The sequence below is a fragment of the Herpailurus yagouaroundi genome, unplaced genomic scaffold, assembly GCF_014898765.1.
Source record: "Herpailurus yagouaroundi ecotype Mexico unplaced genomic scaffold, PumYag 142, whole genome shotgun sequence".
In the NCBI taxonomy this organism is placed as follows: Eukaryota; Metazoa; Chordata; class Mammalia; order Carnivora; family Felidae; genus Herpailurus; species Herpailurus yagouaroundi.
Window position 1 is genome coordinate 14007439 of NW_024412397.1, and position 22069 is coordinate 14029507.

The window sequence follows — 22069 nt, forward strand, 5'->3', positions numbered from 1 at the left end:
GGTGTTTTACCCACAACAGATTCTGAATAAATACAGTCGATCAATTTTTAACCATAGGATCCACATTAAATGAGGATTCTTCTATCCAATTAAACTTTTACAAATGCCAACAGATAAAATGTTACATTTTTCCTCATCTGCATTTCACAATCACAATTATTTCTCCGTTTCCTCACTCCCTTCTCTTTGGTTTAATCCTAGGCCGAACAGAGACCCTCTCCTAAAGAGAAGAAAACACACTTAATCCACTATTTTCTCTCGAGACTCAGAGAGCTGTTTGGAACCTTGGCTGTGTTTCTTCCATGGGTTATCAAAAACGGAAACAAATGTTGAATACTTTTTAATCAAGTACAAATCCGTTTCATGACCAATTCAGACTTCTCCAACAGTGGTAGAGAACAAAACGGGCCCCAGGGTCAAACACAGAAGTGTGGGGGCTGTGGGAAAGAGAAGTTATCATTTGCATCCAGGATCATCTGGAGTGAGAATTCATTTACACTGCTGTCAAAGAGTGAGGCTGCCTCACCCCACCTCCTGTCTTCTAGCACTCTGACCTCACTCACGGACGGCCAGAGCTGTTACAATCACTCCACATTACGGTATAACTTTATTCACTTAGAATCAAGCTAGATCCTTCGCTCACAAAGATGCAACCAACCTGTCTCAACGCTGTGACAGCAGAGGCCGCCACGAAAGGTGTGTGGCCTGCCCGACTTTGAAGATTTAGCTACCAGTGTAACAAGACAGGTTATCCAGGACTGCCATTCAGTCACAGCTACTACAGGGGGCAGTCTCTGTCATTCACCTGACACCAGTAATTCAGGACTTGGTTCACCATTTTTACTGTCTCACTGGGCCTGGGGTACAATTCAGGATTCTTAGAGGGTAGAATGTATAATTTATTACCACACACACACACACACACACACACACACACACTTACTTTACCCTTAAACAAATGAATATCTGAAGGACCGGTGAGAAAATCTTTATTTTGATTTTTCCAAATAAAGGAGATTTTATAACTACAGTATGAGTCTCAACTGCTAATTACTGGACTTAGCTAAATTCTTTTGGATACTATCTAAGCATTGTTTTCCTTTTAATACATTTCCACTTTTTAAATATTAATTTGTCTGGTGAAGTTCTTCACATACATGGCTTAGATAAACAAAGCTTGAATATCAAAGCAACTTCGAATGAATTGCTGTCTTGCCTGAATATTAGATCAATGATAGGGCTGATAGAAAGTGTGCCAGTAAACACCACAAATAGGAAAACAATACGTATTCTTTTTGTCCCACATATTACACACACTACATACACACACACACACACACACACACACACACACACACACACAGGCTGTTTAATTCCTTGACAATAGGGCATTTAGAATTTATTTTGAATAAACATCCATTTAGATCCCCCAAAAACATGACTAATGCAGATCCAATCAAGGATGAATTAACTTTGGAGAAAACTGGATACAATATCAGTTATCTTGTTTGTTTAATTGTTGGGTTTGTGTACAGAATGTTTTTTTGGAGCCTACCGTGAAACAGAGACCTTAAATGCCAATGTGCTATCTGTTAGATTGGGCGGGTCGAAGTGGGGAAGAGAACAGAGAAAACAGAAGAAAGGTAACATTGCAACATTTTTCCAACAAAATTTTCCCCCATTAGTAATAGCCTATTACGATTTTTGCTGTTTGTCTTCTGAAAGGGTCTGTCTCTCACACATATGCACACTGCTGTCCACAGGGCACTCCATCAAAATCATCTTGATAATGGAGATGGGCTACACAGGGTCACCTACATGCTCAGTCAACACAAAACTCTAAAGCAGAAAGCATTTTCAAATAGAACTGAAATTCCAGGTATAACATATGGCCAAGGAACAAAGTAAAATTAACTGAGCTTTCCAGGGATTGAAATGTAACCCAGATCTCTTTTATGAGATCTATATTCTAACAGCATTAACCAACAGAAATCTAATGCAAGCCACAAATGTCATTTAAAATGTTCTAGTAGTGACAGTAAAAAAGGTGAAAAGAAACAAATTCAGTCTTACATTTTATTTGTCCCAATATCTCTAAACTAATTATTTTAACATGTAACTGATATACAGTATTGAGATATTTTGCATCTGGTGTATATTTTATATGCAAGGACGAGGAACATTCTAAATCTCAATGGTCACATGTGACTAGTGCATACCATACTGGACAGAAGAGATATACACTCATATAAAAGATAAATAGCATTTTCATCATCACAGAAAATTCTATAGGATAACACTGGAATAGCCTACCTTTTGTTATTAATCCGTGGCTAGTCACTAATAGTCAATACTATTTTGTACTAGAATTAGTTCACCTGAAGGTATCTGTATCAATGGCCTTAGACATCATTACATGGCTGTTTTACAAATCTTGCCATTAAAATGAAAATTTACGAAATTTACATTAAGAGAAAAGAGAAGGAAAGAAAAGTCCTTGGACCTTTCTTTCATACCAAGAAAAAGAGAATCTAGTTTGCTCTTTCTAGGTTTAATGATCTAATAATCTTTTTTTCCAAGGTTATGTTTGAGGAAAACCAAAAATTATTTGTGGGGAAGGCAGGCATGTTAAGTCAACAGACAGAAGTGGAAGATTCTGAAAGAACTGAGATTACAGAGGTGAAGCAATCGTATTGTTGGCTGAGTTTTCAAACACAGCTTATTTAAAAACATCCCTAAGCACAGCCCTGCATGGCTCTGGAAAGCCGGGTTGACGAAGTCTCACTCTATCATCCACTGCATGAAGAAAGTTTGTAATTCAAAGACACCACAGGAGATAAAAGATATTAAAAATAAAGCTTTAAAACAAATTCTTGTAGGAGTTCACAATAATAAGCTAAATTACTTAAAAACTGCTGATCTAATTTGAGACCCTCTCACTTGATCTGTAATACTCACCGTGCAGGAAGTTCGCATATTTGATTATGACTAATATCCAAAACTTCCAGCTTTCGGCTTTCGCATACCCACTCAGGCACGTTTTCTAAGCAGTTCCTAAATATAAGAATATACAATTTTGTTGTTGTTGATTGGAATTTGGCCTAAAATATGGTTTGAAACTGTAAATAATTATGTAGAATAAAACTTTAAATGAAATGCCAAAGTATAGTGAGTATTAACCAAAAGGATATGTCTATTCACTTTATATTCACAAGATGAAGTGTGACAAGGAATAGGAAAAAAAGAAAAAGTAGAAAAGGACACAGCTACAGCATTTCTAAAGTCTTCAAAAAAAAAAGGGGGGGGTATGTGTTTCGGGATTGCTATCCTAAAAAGTTTATAAGCCCATGCAAGTTTAGCAAGAAGATGTCTTCTATTGGAAAAAACAAATGAACAAGTAAACATACACATTCTTTAAATTAAGTCAAATGGCATAAAATAGTCTTATTTTCCAATTTACTTTTTTTACACTTCCCATTTTTTAAATGCTTCTCTACTCTCATAGGTATCATGGGATCAGATAAAAGGAAAGAAATGACAGCAGAGAAAAGGCTCTTAAGAGTCAGAATTTGCATTTGAAAATATTAACTGAGGCATTACATGGCAATCATAATTACCAGTAACGAGTGAACTAAACTAATGCTGGCTTTCTTGTTAAATGAACCGACTACCTCTTAGACAAATCTACTACCATGAGTACCTCCCTAGTCATGGATTATTAGTAGCCTTTTCTCTTCTTTTTTAAATATGTGAAGCGACCGGACACAAAGAATGTAAAGTGCTATGTACATTATGAGCAGGTGAACAATTCCATGAAAAGATGATGCTTGGGATGGGACTGTATTAGAGCAAAAGTGAAAACAGTTGGGATTATTAAAGGTGGTGGCCTTGTGTGTGACTTAAAAATAATGCTCTTTAATTTTTCAAGAATACTACCTTTTCAACTAAAATACAGAAAAGGTGGCATTGTTTTCTGCTCAGTGTTTGAAGGCCAGAAGACACAATTTGTTTATTTTACTATAGTTAACCCCTACAACATCTTCCCAGGACAGGAGAGTGAAAGTCCCTCTCGCTGTAAAGAACCTCATTATACAGCAATAAGACTCACAGAAGTGACAAACATAACCAGGGACTTTGCTCTGGAGGACCTAGTAAACACCATGAGGGGGGACAGCTCAGTTCCCGTACCTGACATGAATACAGAAGAGGAGGAAGTGAAAGACTCAGAGTTACGTCAGGGGAATCAGGTTCTCCAAGAGCAAGTCCGATAGTTGGGGAGGTGAATGAGGCAGAGTGTGTTATAGTGAAGGTCTGGACATAAGAGTTATAAACAAGACGAACAGCATTTAAGGGACAGAATTCAGGGAAAAGCAAGACAGGGTTTCCAATTCAGTCTCACTCAGGGGTTTTAATGGGAACCATTTGCTAATTACGTCCTGCAAACAAAGGGTAAATAGATTTACTCCGACTCTCTTACAATACATCTGTTCAAGATATTTATATACACTCATGCATGCAAACCCCACTCTAGTACCATTCTCATTTAAAAGTTAATGCAGCAGTCAAGATTGGTAGGAAAAAATAACAATTTAATCATGCAATAATCTGACTAAAAGTTTTATTAAACAAACCCGACATGAATTTAGTAGAAAAAATGCACATAGCACTACTCATAAAGTAGTTTATAATTACAAATTTATGATAAAATTGTAATTGTAATAAATCTGACACTTTCTTACATAATTCTGATTGAGAACCTTATTAAACTAACTAGGTTTGTGTATTTTCATGACGAAAGGCAAATTCTGCACCTGAGCAATTACATGGCAGCTGTATCGGATTTTATACACTAAAATGAATTAGCACTTGGTGAGCGGGTCATGTACTGTGGCTATTCAGAAAGTTTTCCTTTTTCCCTTTTTTCTTTTTTTTTAATGTTTATTTTTGAGAGAGAGACAGAGAGAAGGAGGGAGGGAGGCAAGGAGGATGAGTGGGGGAGGGGCAGAGAGAGGAGAGACAGAATACAAAGCAGGCTCTAGGCTCTGAGCTATCAGCACAGAGCCTGATGTGGGGCTTGAATTCACAGACCACAAGATCATGACCTGAGCTGAAGTCGAACACTTAACTGACTGAGCCACACAGGCTCCTCTATTCAGAAAATTTTGGATATTTCCTTTGGAATTATGTTAAAAGTAAATTTCAATTTTAGTGTGTTAAGATTATTAAAGTCTAATTTGTATACATACATGTTTTATGCCTTCTGGAAAAAGTCTACTATAATATTTGTGGGAACTGGGGTCAACATGACACATTGCAGTAGTGAATTTGTATAAAAGGTGAGATGGTCTGCCGTTTGCAAATGAGCTAAGTAAGCAGGCTGTATGGAAATCCTACCTTGGGAGGCTTAGTTGCTAAGATGTAGGTACACAGTAACAGAGGGAAGGAAAAAAAAAAATCAAAGAAACATAGCACAATATTTTAAAAAATGAAATTAACATAATTTCAGCGAAAGACAGAAGATATGGTTAATATAATTAAAGAACTTCTAGACCTTCCAGCCATAGAGCTTCAACTCACTAATCTTTCAGGCCCAAACATGGTGGTCAAATTGGGTCCATAGGGACCTAATACCTTGATTCTTCTATTTTTTAGGTATACTTCACAAATATTATTTTAACTGACAGATATTTAGTAAAACTATTGAATTTAATTTGTAATACTTACAGTCAAAATATATAAAAAGTTTTTAGGCATAAGCTCAGACAGGATCATCTAAATAGTTTTCAAGCAGCCTCTAGAGTGCTCTAGGACTTGGCTTCTTACCTTGAAACATCCATGTAGGACAGATAATTTGGAACTGGGTAAACATCCAGTTGTACAAGTTCTAGGAGGCAGGAAAAAAAACCACAAAGACATTACCATTCAAGTCACACAGAGACTCTTTTTGTATACAGAACATCATTACTGCGCTTTATTCTCCATTGTTTACATTAGGAAGTACAATACATCCATTTGTTAAACTTGGAAACTACAGGAAAGTACAGAGAACTTCCAATTTAATCACAAGATCTTATTCAGAGAATGAAATAAACCACTCGTTCTATTTTCCTACCTTTTCCCCAGCCACTTACTGTGGTTCTCCTCTTGTTATGCATGCTGAATGTTTACCTAGAAGATTAACTTTTAACATTTAGATTTCCTTTCGGAAAACCAAATGCATCTGGCTTCTACCTTCTGCATTCTACTGAAACAGCGCTCTTAAGGGTCACCGATGACTTCCTCTACTCAAATCGGAAAACCCTTCCTCCAAACTGTATGAAATGTGATACCACCATCTACCTAGGGCTTTGTTTCCCAGAGTAGTTTCTAGATGTCCTTCTGCTTCTCCAGACACTTACTGTGTGGTTCACAAGTTCAGCACCTGTCTGACACCAGCTGTGAGCGCTTTGTAAGTCTGCTGTTGGTGCCAGCTCCCTTCTCTTTCCCAGTTACCTTACTTCCACAGTCCCAGGTACCACCTCTAAACAGATGAGTTTCAAATCAACATCTGTAGTCTTGACTGCAAGTTCCCATTTGCTCCCAGGAAAACCACTCCACTGACGGGGATCGGCAGGGTGGTGAGGACTCCACTCTTCTCCCATAAATACACTCTGTACTCTACTCTCATGGGAACAGTCTTACGGCATCCATCATGTGTCCCTCCTCTTAAGAATCTCCACGGGTTCTTACAGCTTACTGCACAAGCTTCAAAGCCATGCGTCCCATAATTACTTCTTACCATTTTCTAGCAGGCACCTAGGAGTTCAGCATTCCCTGTCTTCTCCCATCTGCCGAACAGACCACATTCAGATTCCTTCCTCTTCCACACCCACTTTGTGCCTTCTGGCTATCCAAATCCTATAACCATTCAGTGATGGAGACCTATCGCTATTTGAGGTTTAGCCGGTTTTTCCAGTGAGATGACAATAATTAACTCATTTCGAAAATAAAATCCCCTATCCTTGAGGACTCCTGCACAGCACGATGCATAGAACAGGTGCTTGATAAACACTGTTCAACTTGGAGTACTAAATACTAGTTTTCACTCAGGTTTCTGATTGCAGGGAATCAAAATCCTCCTGTTAGCAAATTTATGTCCATATGATCTTTTCTTTTTTAGAAATGTCATGATTTCTAGATTCTGAAGAAGAGACCTCATTAAATGAGTAAGACTCTTGACTTGTGGTGTCCCTGTGGGTATATAATTCAGGTCTCTCTTAAGATTAGCTCCTTTGTTAGTGAAACATGAAATCTGAGACCCTGAATAGAGTCCAGAATGGACCTTCCTTTCATTTTTACTCTCCAATATTAAATCACAGTTCCAGATTTACTATCCTAACAAGGTAGTCCAAGAAATAGTTTATTAAGGCCCGTTAAGCAGAGGAGCCAAATCAAAAGTGGGAGTAAGTTACCTAAGTACTACAATATGACAAAAACAAATTCGAAACTATAAAATCTCCTGTTTTGATTCCTTTAAATACCATGCCAGCATTCTGCTTTTATTATTTTTATCGCAGCAAAATTTGACACTTATTTTAGTAAATGGGCAAAGTAAAATCAAAGCGAGACATCATCACATCAAAGCAATGATGTTGCTGAGTAAATTCTTGGAACCAAAAGAGAAACTTTGATGTGGTGTATGTTACATACCGTTAGAAGAGGCGTAGAGTGCTTTTAGGAAGTAGCCACAGATGTTTAATGTCACCAGCTGATTCCTTTCACAGTGCAAAACTTCAATGTTGTTGAAAATCATAGCATCGAGGTCACCAAGCTTATTGTCGCGCAGATCAAGCTGAGTGACGTGCTGGAGAAAGTCCACTTCGTCTGCTATTAGCTTCCTAATTATGTTCAGTCTTGAAGAGAAAGGCCACAAACAGAGACTCTAATTAACCGCAATGCTAGAAACAAATGGCCACACCCTGATACGGTGAGCTAAGGAGAAGGGATGCACGCCTCACTATGTTACAGTCTTCCATCATTTCTTACATCTCTGCATCTGGACTTCCTTAACTGGCTAGATTCTTTGGCTATTTTTAGCGACAACTCCAGGAAGGTCTTAATCTTGGCAATATATTCTGAAACACACTTTGGACCACTTAGGCTGGAAGAGAATCACGCACATTGATTTTACCTTAATTCATTGCAAGAGGGAAAAAAAAATCCACTTAATCATTTATTTCCACAGAATTTGATTGAAAGAACACAAGAAACACAACCCAGACCAACCCATTAGGCACATTACAACTAGAGTGAATGTTTAAGGAAGGAGAAAGGATTCGTGAGCAGGGAGGTGAGCAGAATTTAAGGGAGAAGGCAGGAGGGGCGGGTGTGTGTGTGTGTGTGTGTGTGTGGAAATGAATGGGAGCCACATATGCACCAGAGATGAAAATGCAAACATCTGGATTTCTGGCTGGCTTAGACCGAGGACTGATTACCAAAACTATCTCCATCATTAAAATATTGCTTGAAAGAGCAAAGCACAGAAAATACTGACATTTGGCATCTAGGATTTGCTGAGAAATTAGAAAACAAAGGACGACAAATCTAGGACAGAGCAAGGCACAGGGGAAAACTGGCAGAACCTCCGCCAGGAGAACCAGCTAGCTGACAGACTGAGGTGGCCACAGATGAGATGCTCCCAAGAAGATACGGAAGTAGTAACGGGGACTAGGAATCAGTAGAATGAAGACACACTTAACTTCAAAAGGGAGAAAAAGAGACGGAAATCTCAATTCCTAGTCTGCTAGGCTACCCCCAACTCCTTTACCAACCAACAAACAAGAACCCTGCACTTCTCATAACAAAGTGCTGAAATAATGCACATGGGCTACAACAGCATTAACAGGAGGGCTGGAGCTTAGGAAAAAGCTAAAGCCTCCTGGCTGTGAATTTCTGCCCTTTGAAAACATAAAATAAAATGATGAAAACGGAATTATTACTAGCAATATCATAAAGTCACTGGAACACAAGGATGAGTGACAGACAGCAAAGAGCTGGGATCTGTCAATCTGTAAGCATAGCATATGGCCTCTTTAAGTGTCCCCAACAGGATTTGTTTTTTGCTTTTCTTTTTTTATTCCAGGTTGTAAGATTTAAAAACTGGCCTCAACCCAGCAATTTGCCTATTTCCAAATGCTCAGGAGATTACTAGACTATGTACACAGAATTTTTTAAAAAGTCTCATTTTGGATACAACAGACTGTAGGAGTTGAAAAAAAAGGTCCCATGTTCTTCCTAATTTACACTGTAAGTAACTTTCTTAATGTGGCATCATCATCTTCATTTGAAAGAGCTCCCTCCTGTAATTTCATGTATTAACACTAAAATAATTAAAGGGTTTATTTAATGAGGCAAAAGAAAATCTATAACGAGAGGGAAATGTTCAGTTAAAATTGCCAAGTCTTACCAGGATTCAAATATCAAAAGTTTCCAGGCTCACACAATAATATAAATATTTAGGGGGCGCCTGGGTGGTGCAGTCAGTTAAGCGTCCGACTTCAGCCAGGTCACGATCTCGCGCTCCGTGAGTTCGAGCCCCGCGTGTTCGAGCCCCGCGTGAGGCTCTGGGCTGATGGCTCAGAGCCTGGAGCCTGTTTCCGATTCTGTGTCTCCCTCTCTCTCTGCCCCTCCCCCGTTCATGCTCTGTCTCTCTCTGTCCCAAAAATGAATAAACGTTGAAAAAAAAAATTTAAAAAAAAAATAATATAATTATTTAGGATGAACTTTCAAAGAGGCAAAATGTGATTAAAATTTCCTTTCAATAATCCCCTCAGCTAACACAGCCATTTTATTTATTTCATAAACATTCACTGAGATTTACTTTGTGTAGATAGGTAGTGTGAAACAGCATCATATTCTAGTTCCTGTTTGCTGCTCATTACATAGGACCTTGAACAAGTCACTTTATAATTCTGGTTAAGCCTAATTCTAATCTGTAAAATGGGGATTGCACCTTACTTGTCCTACGAGGCAGCTGAGAAAGTCAAATGAATGTATGTGCCCATAGTTTGCAAACAGTGAAAGGTACGGTGGTGATTAGCATGGTGACCTATGGCTTGGGTCACTATGAGATGAATGAAACAAGGTGTCTGTCAAGAGATTTAGTACTTAAGCGAGGAAAATCATATGCTTTAAAATACAAAGACTATAAGTATGTGACGAGCGCCATAACCGACACATGAAACACACAGAATGGTCAGCAAAGATGCAACCCAGGATGAAGCACCTCATCCGAATGGCAAGGGGAGGCAGAATTTCACAGATGTAAGTGGGCAAAGAAAGCAGTGCACGAGTTAGGGCAGAATGGCCTCTGGACTGAAGAGAAGAGCGCGGGAGAGCAGGGCATTCGAGAGGCCGCAAGGTCGGGTTCGTCAATTAAAGTACCAACCAAGTGCTAACACTGGCTAACAAGGATAAAGCACAGCAGTGCTGCTTGGTTATCTGTGGCGAAGGAGCTCTGTTCTAGACACCAAGAATGACAGCTGAGTTCCATGAGGAGGAAGGCGTCCTCAATCAGGTAAGATAACGACACAAAAGACATTGGGAGCAGGAGGCATTTAACTCAATTCCTTCCCAAACGCTACGATTTAGCTTCTGTTACTAACTATAATTTAGAGATGAGAACACAGCTGCCCAGAGAGATTAAGTATCTTGCCCAAGATCTATCACGATGACTATGTGGTCATCGACCTCTGGACAATGGGGGGATTAATTTGGCTGAAAAAAGCATGAAATTGGGCAAATTAGTATGAGACCTCTAAGCCTGATATGCTGCTTTACAGGAGCTCAGTCCCATGACAGGCTTTTGTTTTTCCTTAAGAAAGAGAAATTTAGAACAGATCCCTCCTCGTATACCGGTTCTTTGTATATTAGACACGAAAACTGATCCTCACGTACTAAAGGACGATTGAATCTTTAACGTGGCAAGGACCGTGCTGGTGGGTTTTGGTTGGAGTTGCGCACGATCAGGATTCAAAATGCAGGTTCCTTGCTCTTGCAAGGGGTGAGAGTGGAGGTTCTAGTCAAACTTGGGCCTAACGAGGGATTATGAGTTTTATATTTTTGTAAAGAACAATAAACTAAGGGCAGAGCCACCTGGACAGAAAAATGGGAAATTAAAATAAATAAGTTAAACAAATTAATTTAATGAAATCATTATATTACATTAGGGAAATCAAGGAAGGAAAAAAAATAAGGAGATGCTCAATGGTATTAGCTCTCTCTCGCCACAGAAAAGGAGGACAAAGAGAAAAAACATCCACTTTGCTCTCCATGACAGGGTCTTCATTCACCAGAAACTGCAAACAACCAACCAGCTTGCTTGAGAATCTCACCCCAACAGCTCTGACCCACTCCCAGATCTAAGCCAACTACTTATAAATAGGATAGATTTCTTAAAATTAGTTACCTCAGATCCACATGTTTAATGTGAGGCATTCTTCTTAAAGCCTGTAGCCGCAGGGTTTCCATACAGTTTCCAGACATACAAAGTTTATCCACAGCAGTCAATTTCTCCAAAACCTCTGGAATGTCAGTGAATTCATTAAAAGAAAGACCAAGATAACTGAGCTGGTGCATATTCTCCAACTCAGGAGGAAGGGCCTGGAGAAAGTTTCCATCCAACAAAAATGTCTGTAGGCTGTTAAAGAAAACAGAATAAGGAAGAGAACGTGTAAATTTTACATGTTTATTATCAACATACCAGTTCCACAGGTATAGATCATATTATTAGAAAAAGAAAATGAACTAGATCTTTTGCAAAATGCATAAGGGCAGCGCCTGAGGCAGTAATATACCAGACAGAAAAGATCAGAGAGAAGTATCTTAATCTTTTATTGAAAACCAAAATATGACCAATCTCCCTAACTTGGACAGGCACAAATAGGAACAACGTGAGCTACATGCAGTGCGAATCAGCCCAAATACCCATCTTTCGTTGTTATTTTAAATTCTTAGAACTCAACAGAAGTCAGAAAAAGAGAAAGTAAGCCCTTGTCCCATGAGTAGGCACACTCATCTGTGGGGCTCTTCAGTTCTAAACAAGGATATTTTAATATTTTACGACTCTAAAGAGTGTAAAAGCTAAGACATGAACTCTGCCCAACACCCTGCTCTCTGGATTTGGGGTCAAGACTGACACGCCCAACATAACTGGTTGGCTAATCTCACGTGCTGCAGCTCGATGCAGCTTCCCGGGGGTTTCCGAGGGATACAGTGTGGTGGGGCTTAAAGGACGCACTTGTGTAGGGGCGCCTGGGTGGCTCGGTCAGTTGAGCGTCCGACTTCAGCTCAGGTCATGATCTCGTGGTTCATGAGTTCAAGCCCCACAACAGGCTCTGTGCTGACAGCTCAGAGCTGGAGCCTGCTTCGGATTCTGTGTCTCCCTCTCTCTCTGCCCCTCCCCTGCTCTTCCTCTGTCTCTCTCTCAAAAATAAAGATTAAAAAAGAAAAAAGAAGTACACACTTGTGCATAACTCGGACGGCTGCTGGGACTGCTCGAAGGGCGTTGCAGGACACATTCAACTCAGTCAGGGTTGGAATACTGCAGACAGCTAATGGGAATTCCCCTAAGTGGTTATTGGAAAGGTTAAGACTCTTCAACTTGGTGAACCTATCACAACGAAACAAAAGGAAAGAAAAGACAAATGTCACAGATGCATAACGTCACATAATTTTAGCACAGGTCATCTAATCCAATTCAACGGAGGAGGAAACATGCCCTCAGAGGTCAAGTGCACAGCAGAGCTGAGTGTACCTCTTCAGACTCTAAGGCCAGTGTTCCACCTAAAATATATACATTATATTTAAAAACTAATTTGGGGCGCCTGGGTGGCTCAGGTGGTTAAGTGTCTGACTTTGGCTCAGGTCATGATCTCGCGGTTGGTGGGTTCGAGCCCCATGTCGGGCTCTGTGCTGACAGCTAGGAGCCTGCAGCCTGCTTCCGATTCTGTCTCCCTCTCTCTCTGCCCCTCCCCTGCTTGTGCTCTGTCTCTCTGAAAAATAACTAAACATTAAAACAAAACCCAAAATAAAAACAAACTCGTCAGTCTAGAATGACACTGAATGCGTGAAGAGGTGAGTTCTGCTGGAGTAAGTTTTCTAGCTCTTCCTGGGCCAGCTTCATTAACACACCAGTAAGTGATGATGGAGAGAGGGAAGGGACTTGCAGTCTTGCCTTTCTTAAGTTGTGTTATCCCACACAAGCAAAAAACCTTTCCATTTCACTTCTCCCCAAATACACACCTGCAATAAAAAATTAATGTATCGAAACTACACACTCTCTCGGGAAACCTAGTTCCATAGTTCCCAATTTAAGGACCAATTACCATTCTTCAATCTCAGGCCAACACTGGATACTGCTAACCACACACCCCTTCCTGAAAAGCCCTTCTCATTTCACTTGCAGGACATTTTCCTCACCCGGTCTCTTCCAACACTCTCCAAATCCTTCCTCCTGGGTTGCCTTCTTTCTTCTTCTTCATCTCCTCTTCCCCACCCCAAGGGTAAATAGTGCTCACAGAGCTGTTGTCAGTTTCTTCCCTCTCTCTACCTTGCCCTCCTCAGAAATCATTTCACTGCTCTGGGAGGAGCTCTCTCTAACCCACCACAGCCATCTCCTGTCTCCTGAGCTACCCTGCCACATTTCCAGTGGAAACTCAACTGCCTGTCTGTCTCCCAGACCAGCACTTCTCCTATTCCATTTTTGTGAATGGCTCTTTCATTTTCTCAATTGTCCAAGCAATTAACTCATCTTGAAGTTTTAACTTGTCCGTGTTTGAAACCTGTTGGCCCACTGCCAACCTCTCCATTTTTTTATTTGAGATGAGAATCAGATTAGTTATTGCAATTATGCCGATTACTCATAAAACCACCCAAGACTAAATATGGGGCAGAACGTACAATGCCTAGAACAGACACACACATCTTAAAAATAAATCCAGTTCAATCCAATCAGCATTTTAAGGAAATTGTCATGTGACTTATCTGCTGAAGTCTATGATAAAAAATACTAAGCTTTGTCTTAGGTAGCAACATAAAGTTTATTCTAAACAGAAATGTGACACAGGGCCTCTTTGACAGGTTAAAAGTGTTACGTTGATTTTTCTTTTATAATAGCTGTTTCCTTAAATGGCAGAGTATAGACCTAATAGTATGTCAATTAAAAAAAAAACAAAAAACTTATCCTCTATTCTGATTAAATTATCCATGATCTATACTCTACAAGCTAGAATCACAGGTTCTATTGTTCTTAGTTCAGAGGTTCTCAATGGCTGGAGGACCCTGGAAGAGGACCCTGAGACCCTTTCAAGACATTACCAAGGTCAGAAGTACCTTATAACGATACTAAGACGCTACTTGTCTTTTGCCATTCTCCTTTTCCAGTGGAGATTTCCAGACGGTACAGGTCTTTGTGATAGTGCACCTGACTGGATGCAGAAACAGGAGAATCCAACGATCTTCTATTAAGCTAGACATTAAAATGTTTACAACAATATAACACAATGACACTCTTCTACCTTTTCCCCCCTAAAATAGTTACTTTTCATAAAAAAACATGTATGTTAACAAGAATGGGTTTATTATTTTTCTAAAGAATATATATTATTTCTCAGTTTAAGTTTGTAATGTTGTAAATATCAATAGACTTAATCCACATAAATAAAAACTCTTCAATTTTTGAGAGGGTAAAGGAGTCTTAAAATATGGTTGCCAGATAAAATACAGAACGCCCAGTTAAATAAGAACTTCAGATCAATAAGTGTTTAGTGTCACGTATGCCCCAAATATTTCACAGGGCATACTTATAAAAAAAAAAAAAAATTGTTGTTGTTGTTTTTCTGAAATTCAAATTTAACTGGGGTGCCTTTTTTTTTTCCCTTCTAAATCTGCCGACTCTATCCTGAAATAGATGAAAGTGCTGTTCTAGTCCAAACAAAAACAGTATCCTACTTTCTAGATATGATTCCTCATTTGGTAGAACTGGCCACAGTTTAAAAATACACATGCAATTAAACTGAACCTAAAAAAAAAAAAAAAGTCCCTCTAGGAAGGAAAAAGACCCACTAAGACATTATCCAACACAATGGAGTACAAAGGCTTTTCAGAAAGTAGGGATGGGGGCGCCTGGGTGGCGCAGTCGGTTAAGCGTCCGACTTCAGCCAGGTCACAATCTCGCAGTCCGGGAGTTCGAGCCCCGCGTCAGGCTCTGGGCTGATGGCTTAGAGCCTGGAGCCTGTTTCGGATTCTGTGTCTCCCTCTCTCTCTGCCCCTCCCCCGTTCATGCTCTGTCTCTCTCTGTACCAAAAATAAATAAACGTTGGAAAAAAAAAAAAAAAAGAAAGTAGGGATGAAGTGATTACAGTTCCAGTACTTATGACTTAGAAAAGTATTAGTCAATAACATGGGGGGAAGGGTGGGGAGGTGTATTCATCTTTACAAACAAATTTACTAGAACCACAGCACTTCTGACAACAAAGGAAAGCAGCAGTGAGTTGAATGAGTACAAGGCAGTTGACAAGCTTAAATGGAAAAAGAGAGAAACAAAAATAAAAAACTCCTAACAAGTACCCTCCATCGTCTTAGGTATATATATTTGCATTTCAAAATTGGTGCCAGCTCTAGCTACAAAGTGCAATTCTTCTTTGCATCAATTCAATGATAAAAACTACCAGACCTCATGATAAAGAGAACCGCCTTCAGTCCCGGGGACCAAGCACGCACCCCCCCTCCCCCAGCCCCAGAACAAGGAGTCTCCACATCCAATAAAACAGCAATAGTAATAGGTAACCACTGAGCACCTGAAATGGCTGGTCCCAGTGGAGATGTTCTCCAAGTATAAATACACTGAAAAGAACATAAACTAGTTAATAATTTTTAGAACAGATAGTAATTTTGAAATACTAGATTAGATAACATTATTAAAATTAATTTCAGGGAGCCTAGGTGGCTCAGACAGTTAAGCTTCCGACTTCAGCTCAGGTCATGATCTCATGATTCACGAGTTGGAGCCCCGCGTCAGCCTCTGTGCTGACAGCTCAGAATGTGTGGAATCCCAAGGGGTCTGAGGATTCTAAACTTGAATCTACGCTTGCAAGTCTGTTAAGGTAGGAGGAGAGAGCATATTTTATTTAACAGTTTATTAGCTTGATTATAATAAATATTTACATATATGGGATGGGCCTCCATTTATACTCTCGCCCTAGACCTGTACATTTTAAGCACCGATTCTGATTTCCAAATATCTTAAATTTCTTTCCTTCCTTCTTATCACATTCCCCACATCCCTCATACTACTCTTGCTGCAGCCCATCCCCCAAATTCTTCCCAGAAAAGAACACAGTGTCCAGCAGACTTGTTTAGCAAACAAAGTGTGTATTGTTTCTGAGAACTCAAGTTCTTGATCCGAACACATTAAAATTCATTTGTTTTGGAAACTCTAACCCTTACTCTCCTTAGAGTTCCACTTTTTCCTTATAGATGTGGAAGGCAGTCAGATTACAGGCATCTGCCAATTCAAGAACCCCTTCAGAGAAAGATAAGAAGGCCCACCTAGAATTTACTTCTCTTAGGTCTTAAAACAGGGAAGAGACACCTAGAGGCAATGTTTAAGTTAAAAGAGAGAGAAATCAAAATGGGGAGTGGATGACCTTTCCTCCCTTCACCTTCATTCAAAGAGAATGTAGAAGAGGGATCAAGGTGACAACATAGTGTTAGGGAAGAAAAGACTAGAAAATCTCTATGTCTCCTACAAAATAAGATTTTTAGCTCTGTTATCAATTACCAAATGTGCACAGACCCAGATTTAAAAAAAAAAACAGGCTGGTTTTGGAAAGATACATACTTGGCAAAATACTTTAAATAATTTCATTCTAAAACTATTATCATTCTTAAACCTTAAAATTAAATCCTTAAAATGAAATTACATTATATCCATGCAGGTATACAGATATTTTCTCAAAGCTGTTCAATATAGGTATGCAGAGGAGAATCAGAACATCACAAATTTAAGATTAATAAAAATTGGGACGCCTGGGTGGCTCAGGTGGTTGAGCATCCATCCAACTCTTGGTTTCTGCTCAGGTCATGATCTCCTGATTCGTGAGTCTGAGCCCTGCATTGGGCTCTGTGTTGACAGCATGGAGCCTGCTCTGGATTTTCTCTCTCTCTCTCTCTCTCTCTCTGCCCCTCCCCTGCTTGCACTCTTTCTCACTCTCTCAAAATAAATAAAGATTTTTAAAAGATTAATAAAAATTACTTTAATAATGATTGTAAAAACTATAGTGTGGTTGGTTTAGCAGTTAATGAGGAATGATTTTTCTTGATATTTTAGAAACTAAAGGACAAGAAACTCTGTAGTTTGTTTTTTAAACACATCTGTTATATATATGTAACATACACACACACACACACACACACAGTATATACACATACACAGTGCTGAGGCTACACAAAGTTACTTAGAGTGGATGTATCTTCTTCATGTCTCAGTTATCTAAAGTGAGACTAGAGGGGCCTCTGAGGTCATTTTCCCTCGTTTCCACACTGACAAAGAAAGTAGGCTCAGAGAAATCAGGTAAGTATCACATACAACCTGAATACACTGCCTTTCAACATCAGCGCTACTACTTTTCATCTCTCTGGTTCTTCTTTTATCACACCTTATTAGAGACTTTAATACAAATAGACATCAATTACTAATAAGTCTAAGTCACAGGTCAAAGAGTGGTCTCAGACCAGAGTATGGAACACACTCCTTTTTCGGCCTCGCATCTCCCACTGAGGGTAGCATTGTCGGTAATGGAGGACATGGTTATTTTGAACACCATGTGCCGTTCCATTTAAACCAGTTCAGACACAGCCCAGGGCTCACAACTACCCAACAACCGCAAAGACTGACTTCACTCTGCAGAGCGAGCAATCTGCTTTATGGAAAGAGCTATAACTCATGTCCATCTGTTCTATAATAGAGCTCAAAGTAGGGGAAAAAAATCAAGTTAACATTTATCCTGACTCTAGTAAAGAGTAATTTTAGTTAATTCTTAAAGTTAGAGGTACAGGATTATAATATTACATTTAGCTAATGGCAATGGGCGTTGTGGGCTTTTAGAACTCAGGTCTTACTTCACCCAAAGTTCCAAGGTACACTTTTGTTTTTTAGTACTGAGTGTCACAGAAAAGTATAATCAACAAAATACACTTGATAATCTACACACGCGGAAAGCTTTAATTCTGTTCGCAGAGAAAAACTGAAGTCCCTTTCAAACACGTATCCTAAAGGCCATATAACAAAGTGCAAGAGGCACCCGGCTGGCTCAGTTGGAAAAGCGTGGGACTCTTGATCCCAGGGTGTTGCGTTCAAGCCCCATGGTGGGTGTAGAGATTACTAAAAATAAATAAATAAAACAAACTTAAAAAAAAGGGTGGGGGCCTTGAAATGATGGAAGGTCACGCGTGGAAAGATGGTACAATGCAGCCGACACTATCACTGCTCTGCCAAACTGATGATATTTTTTTAAAACAAAATTTCTTTTTGCCATTTATTCATCTTTGAGAGAGAGAGAGAGACAGGGGAGGGGCAGGGGAGGAGGGGGCAGAGGGAGAAAGGGAGACACAGGATCCAAAGCAGGCTCCAGGCTCTGAGCTGTCAGCAAAGAGCCCAACGCGGGGCTCGAACTCACGAACTGCAAGATCATGACCCGAGCCTTCGAAGTCAGACGCTGAACCCACTGAGCCGCCCAGGTGCCCCGTGGTGATACTTCTTTCATTTGCATCTCCTTGTGCGTTTACATTATAAAACCAAAAGTGCAGTAACCAATGATCCTGTATCTAGACACAAAACGCGCTTTGCCATCAAGGGGTTTAATATATTAATGTTCCTGATTTTTCCTTTCTGTCTTCCATTTCACACCGTAACTAACCAACAGCACAACGGGACAGCACCTGTCGTGACACTGCTCCCGAGGGAACTGTGGTGACTGCCCGCCTCGCCTCCATCTTCATCCAGACAGCAGCATGATGCGTTAGTCTACACTGAGCCTGAAGTGATTTTTTTCCTCAGTCACCAACATTTCCAGATACATAATCTTCCAAGCTGCTCCCTCAAACAAATGATTTCTCTCCACCAAAGGGAAGGGTGCTTAGTTTCAACTGAAAGGTTAAAAAGTACCACAACCACTTCCCTTCCCTTTGTTAGATAGATACGTAGGCCTTGAAAACAGATTGACCACAGCTCTGTAAGCTTATTTCATTTTGGCTTCTGAAAAGCTACCAGGGAGCAAGCGCTCCTTACAAATTAAGTGGAGCCACGTTTTCCAAGGGCAGGAAGGAAAAAGCAAGTGTTGCACGATATCTAAGTTGAGAACAATAAACAAATACAAACGCTGCCAATTTTTACATCCCTCTCCCTCCTGAAACAGCATGATGCCTATTTGGAGGCATAATAATTAGCTTTAGATCCATCTAAATCTTAGTGATTTTCTTCTCAGGAACTAAGGATATATTGGGAAATTTTGACCATAAGATAAAATCACAGTACAGAGGAAGTACTCCTGTTTTAAAACATATTCCAACTGTGCTTAACTAGGAGGCACACACTGCACTCATGAAGAGGAAACCATACTTGTTTCGCTCAATGATTCTAACAGAGAAAAATCAATATTATTTTCTGGAGTTATTATTCACTACAAGTGGGTCAATTAGAAAAAAGGTTCCCTGGTGACTGGATTTCCGTTTCATGGTAACAGTCCATGTTTAGCTTGTTTTTTTCCCTGTGGGGGAACATGCTAATACACTTTGGAAATGATTAGGCTCCGATATTAAGTAATGAAGGACGCGCTTGAGAGCTGGAGTCGTGAGCCTCGCCCTGGGCTTGTCTCCTGCTTTCCATTAATTATGAAAAGTAGGCTCCCTAATGGCTCGGAGTACGGGACCTGGCGGGGGGGGGGGGGGTTGCCAGTCCCTCTCAGCGCTCTGGAATACTCACTAGATGAGCTTGTAAGATGGTTGCTTTTATTTGATTACCAAAATAACACATGATCATTTTAACAAGTCGAACTAGAGAAGCATACAAAAGAACACACTGGCAGTCTCTCCTACTTCCTTCCAAATCCCATGCCCCGGAGATAACCAGGGTCAAGTTTGGTACACACGCTTCCAAAGCTTTTCCTCCTCATAAAACACATACATGAATAGGAAGTAACCTCCCTCCCTATTTTTTGAATGGGATAACACCACACGCATTTTTTCCAGGACTTGTTTTCTCATCTATACAAATCATCTTTTTGAGACAGTCAAGTCACACTCTTTTGACAGAGTAGGAGTGCTCCAGTTTTTGTTTCTTTGTTTTTGTTTTGCTGTTAGGAAAAATTCAGCGTTTCCATTTGTGCTTCAGTGCCTTCATTTTGCAGTATTTATGGATGCCCAATGACTTATCCAAAATTCTGAAATCCAACAGGCTCTGAAAATTCAAAAATCGTTCTCGGATTCACGTGGTGACAAAAGCCGACCTGCGTGAATATTCAGGCAGGAATGCGTTCTCTTTAGAAACGTCAAGGTGTCTGTTTCTGGAGTCCCAACCTGACTGGAGGTTTTGTATAATAGGTAATATATGTGCCACATTACCTTCAATGATCTGAAACTCCCTGAAATCCGAAACACAAATGGCCTCAAGAGTTTGGGGTAAGGGGTTGTAAACCTGTATTTCTAAAAGTGTAACCGATGGGTCCGGGAGTAGGTAACATCTAGATTGTGATAGGTACTGGAAAATGACCAGACGGCTGAAGAAACGCGTACCCCCAACCCACCGCGGGGAGAGGGCTTCCCTCCATGCTGCCTCCGCTAGCGTTTAACGTTAGCACCCTCTCCTGTTGCTAACCTGAGGGGCAAACAGGGGTGTCAGGCCCCTCCAACTTGTATTTCTCAGAGGAGTTCATCTTTCTGTGAGGTTCATCTGCTTTGAAATACGCTTTCACATCCTTTGCCCGTTTTTCCGTTGGGTCACTAGTCTTTAACTTGTCAGTTTGCAGGGGGTCCCTGAGTACTAACTGCCACGCGGAGTGTCATGTTCGTCACACGACACTCCCAGCCTCCTGTTTCATTTCCCCCCACTCCGTTGATGATGACGTGAGCCATTCACTAATTTTCAGTTTTTATTTGCTCCAACTTGGCCAACTTTTCCTTGATGGAGTCCTTGCTTGAGAAGGTCCTCTTACCCCACCCCAAAGTGGTATAAAAGTTCTCCGATATTTCCCAATTTTATGTTGTACATTTAGATCTTTACCTCACCTTACATTTATTTTTACATGTAATGTTTCGTAGGGGGTCTAACATTTTTTTGTCCAGTAGCTAAGTATGCCAATATCACTTACTAAATAAATCACCCTCTTCAATATTCATTCAACTTAAATAAATTTCAAAGTGAACAAAAAGAGAAAGCCTATTCCTGTTCAAACAAAATAGCCAAAGAGAAAAGCTTAGGTAAAAACAAGTTACATTTACTTTTTGTATCTCCTTCTTTTCTCCCAAGAGAATTTATAAAATCAAATGCCTGCTTTGTTGTTCTTCTTAAGAGCCCACCTTGTAGTCTGGAATGCATAAAATGCTTCAATTAAACAGTTCATTTGACAGAGTAACTTTTCTCTTTTCTCTATAGAAGGACAAATCTTGGAAAGAATATCAAAGTACTTTTAACAAAAATGTGTACTGAATGCACTTTCTCTCAAGAAGCATTAGTTAAGGCAGCGAGTGCGAGAGACGTCAGTCAGCAACTTCTTAATTTATCTTCCATGGGCTTTAAATTCCGACTCCTTTAGAGCAGAACTTTACTGTTGATGAACTTCGTCCTACAGCCATGTTTTAATATTTTTGCCCTAATCCAGGTACGACATAGGGCAACCAGTGCTGTCCTATTTATGTAAGAAAGCAAAACAATTTGCAAAAGACTTCAAAGGCTCCCTTTCCTGGATACAGGAGGAAAGAAAGAATATCTTTTTTCCCATGTTCCTCTCGGATTTGTCTGTGGCTGCAGTAGCAT

The 22069-nt window shown here is 40.0% G+C and overlaps 1 protein-coding gene across 1 annotated transcript in view; it reads right to left on the reverse strand.

The window, feature by feature from the left end:
- PHLPP1 (PH domain and leucine rich repeat protein phosphatase 1) overlaps positions 1–22069 on the reverse strand; it is a 214337-nt gene that overhangs the window by 42988 nt on the left and 149280 nt on the right. Inside the window, exons 6-10 of the mRNA XM_040478481.1 lie at positions 12503–12649; positions 11447–11677; positions 7690–7892; positions 5824–5884; positions 2959–3054 (exon numbers count right to left, since the gene is read on the reverse strand). Of these exons, the coding sequence (XP_040334415.1) occupies positions 2959–3054; positions 5824–5884; positions 7690–7892; positions 11447–11677; positions 12503–12649 (738 nt within the window). The remainder of the gene's footprint in view (positions 1–2958; positions 3055–5823; positions 5885–7689; positions 7893–11446; positions 11678–12502; positions 12650–22069) is intronic.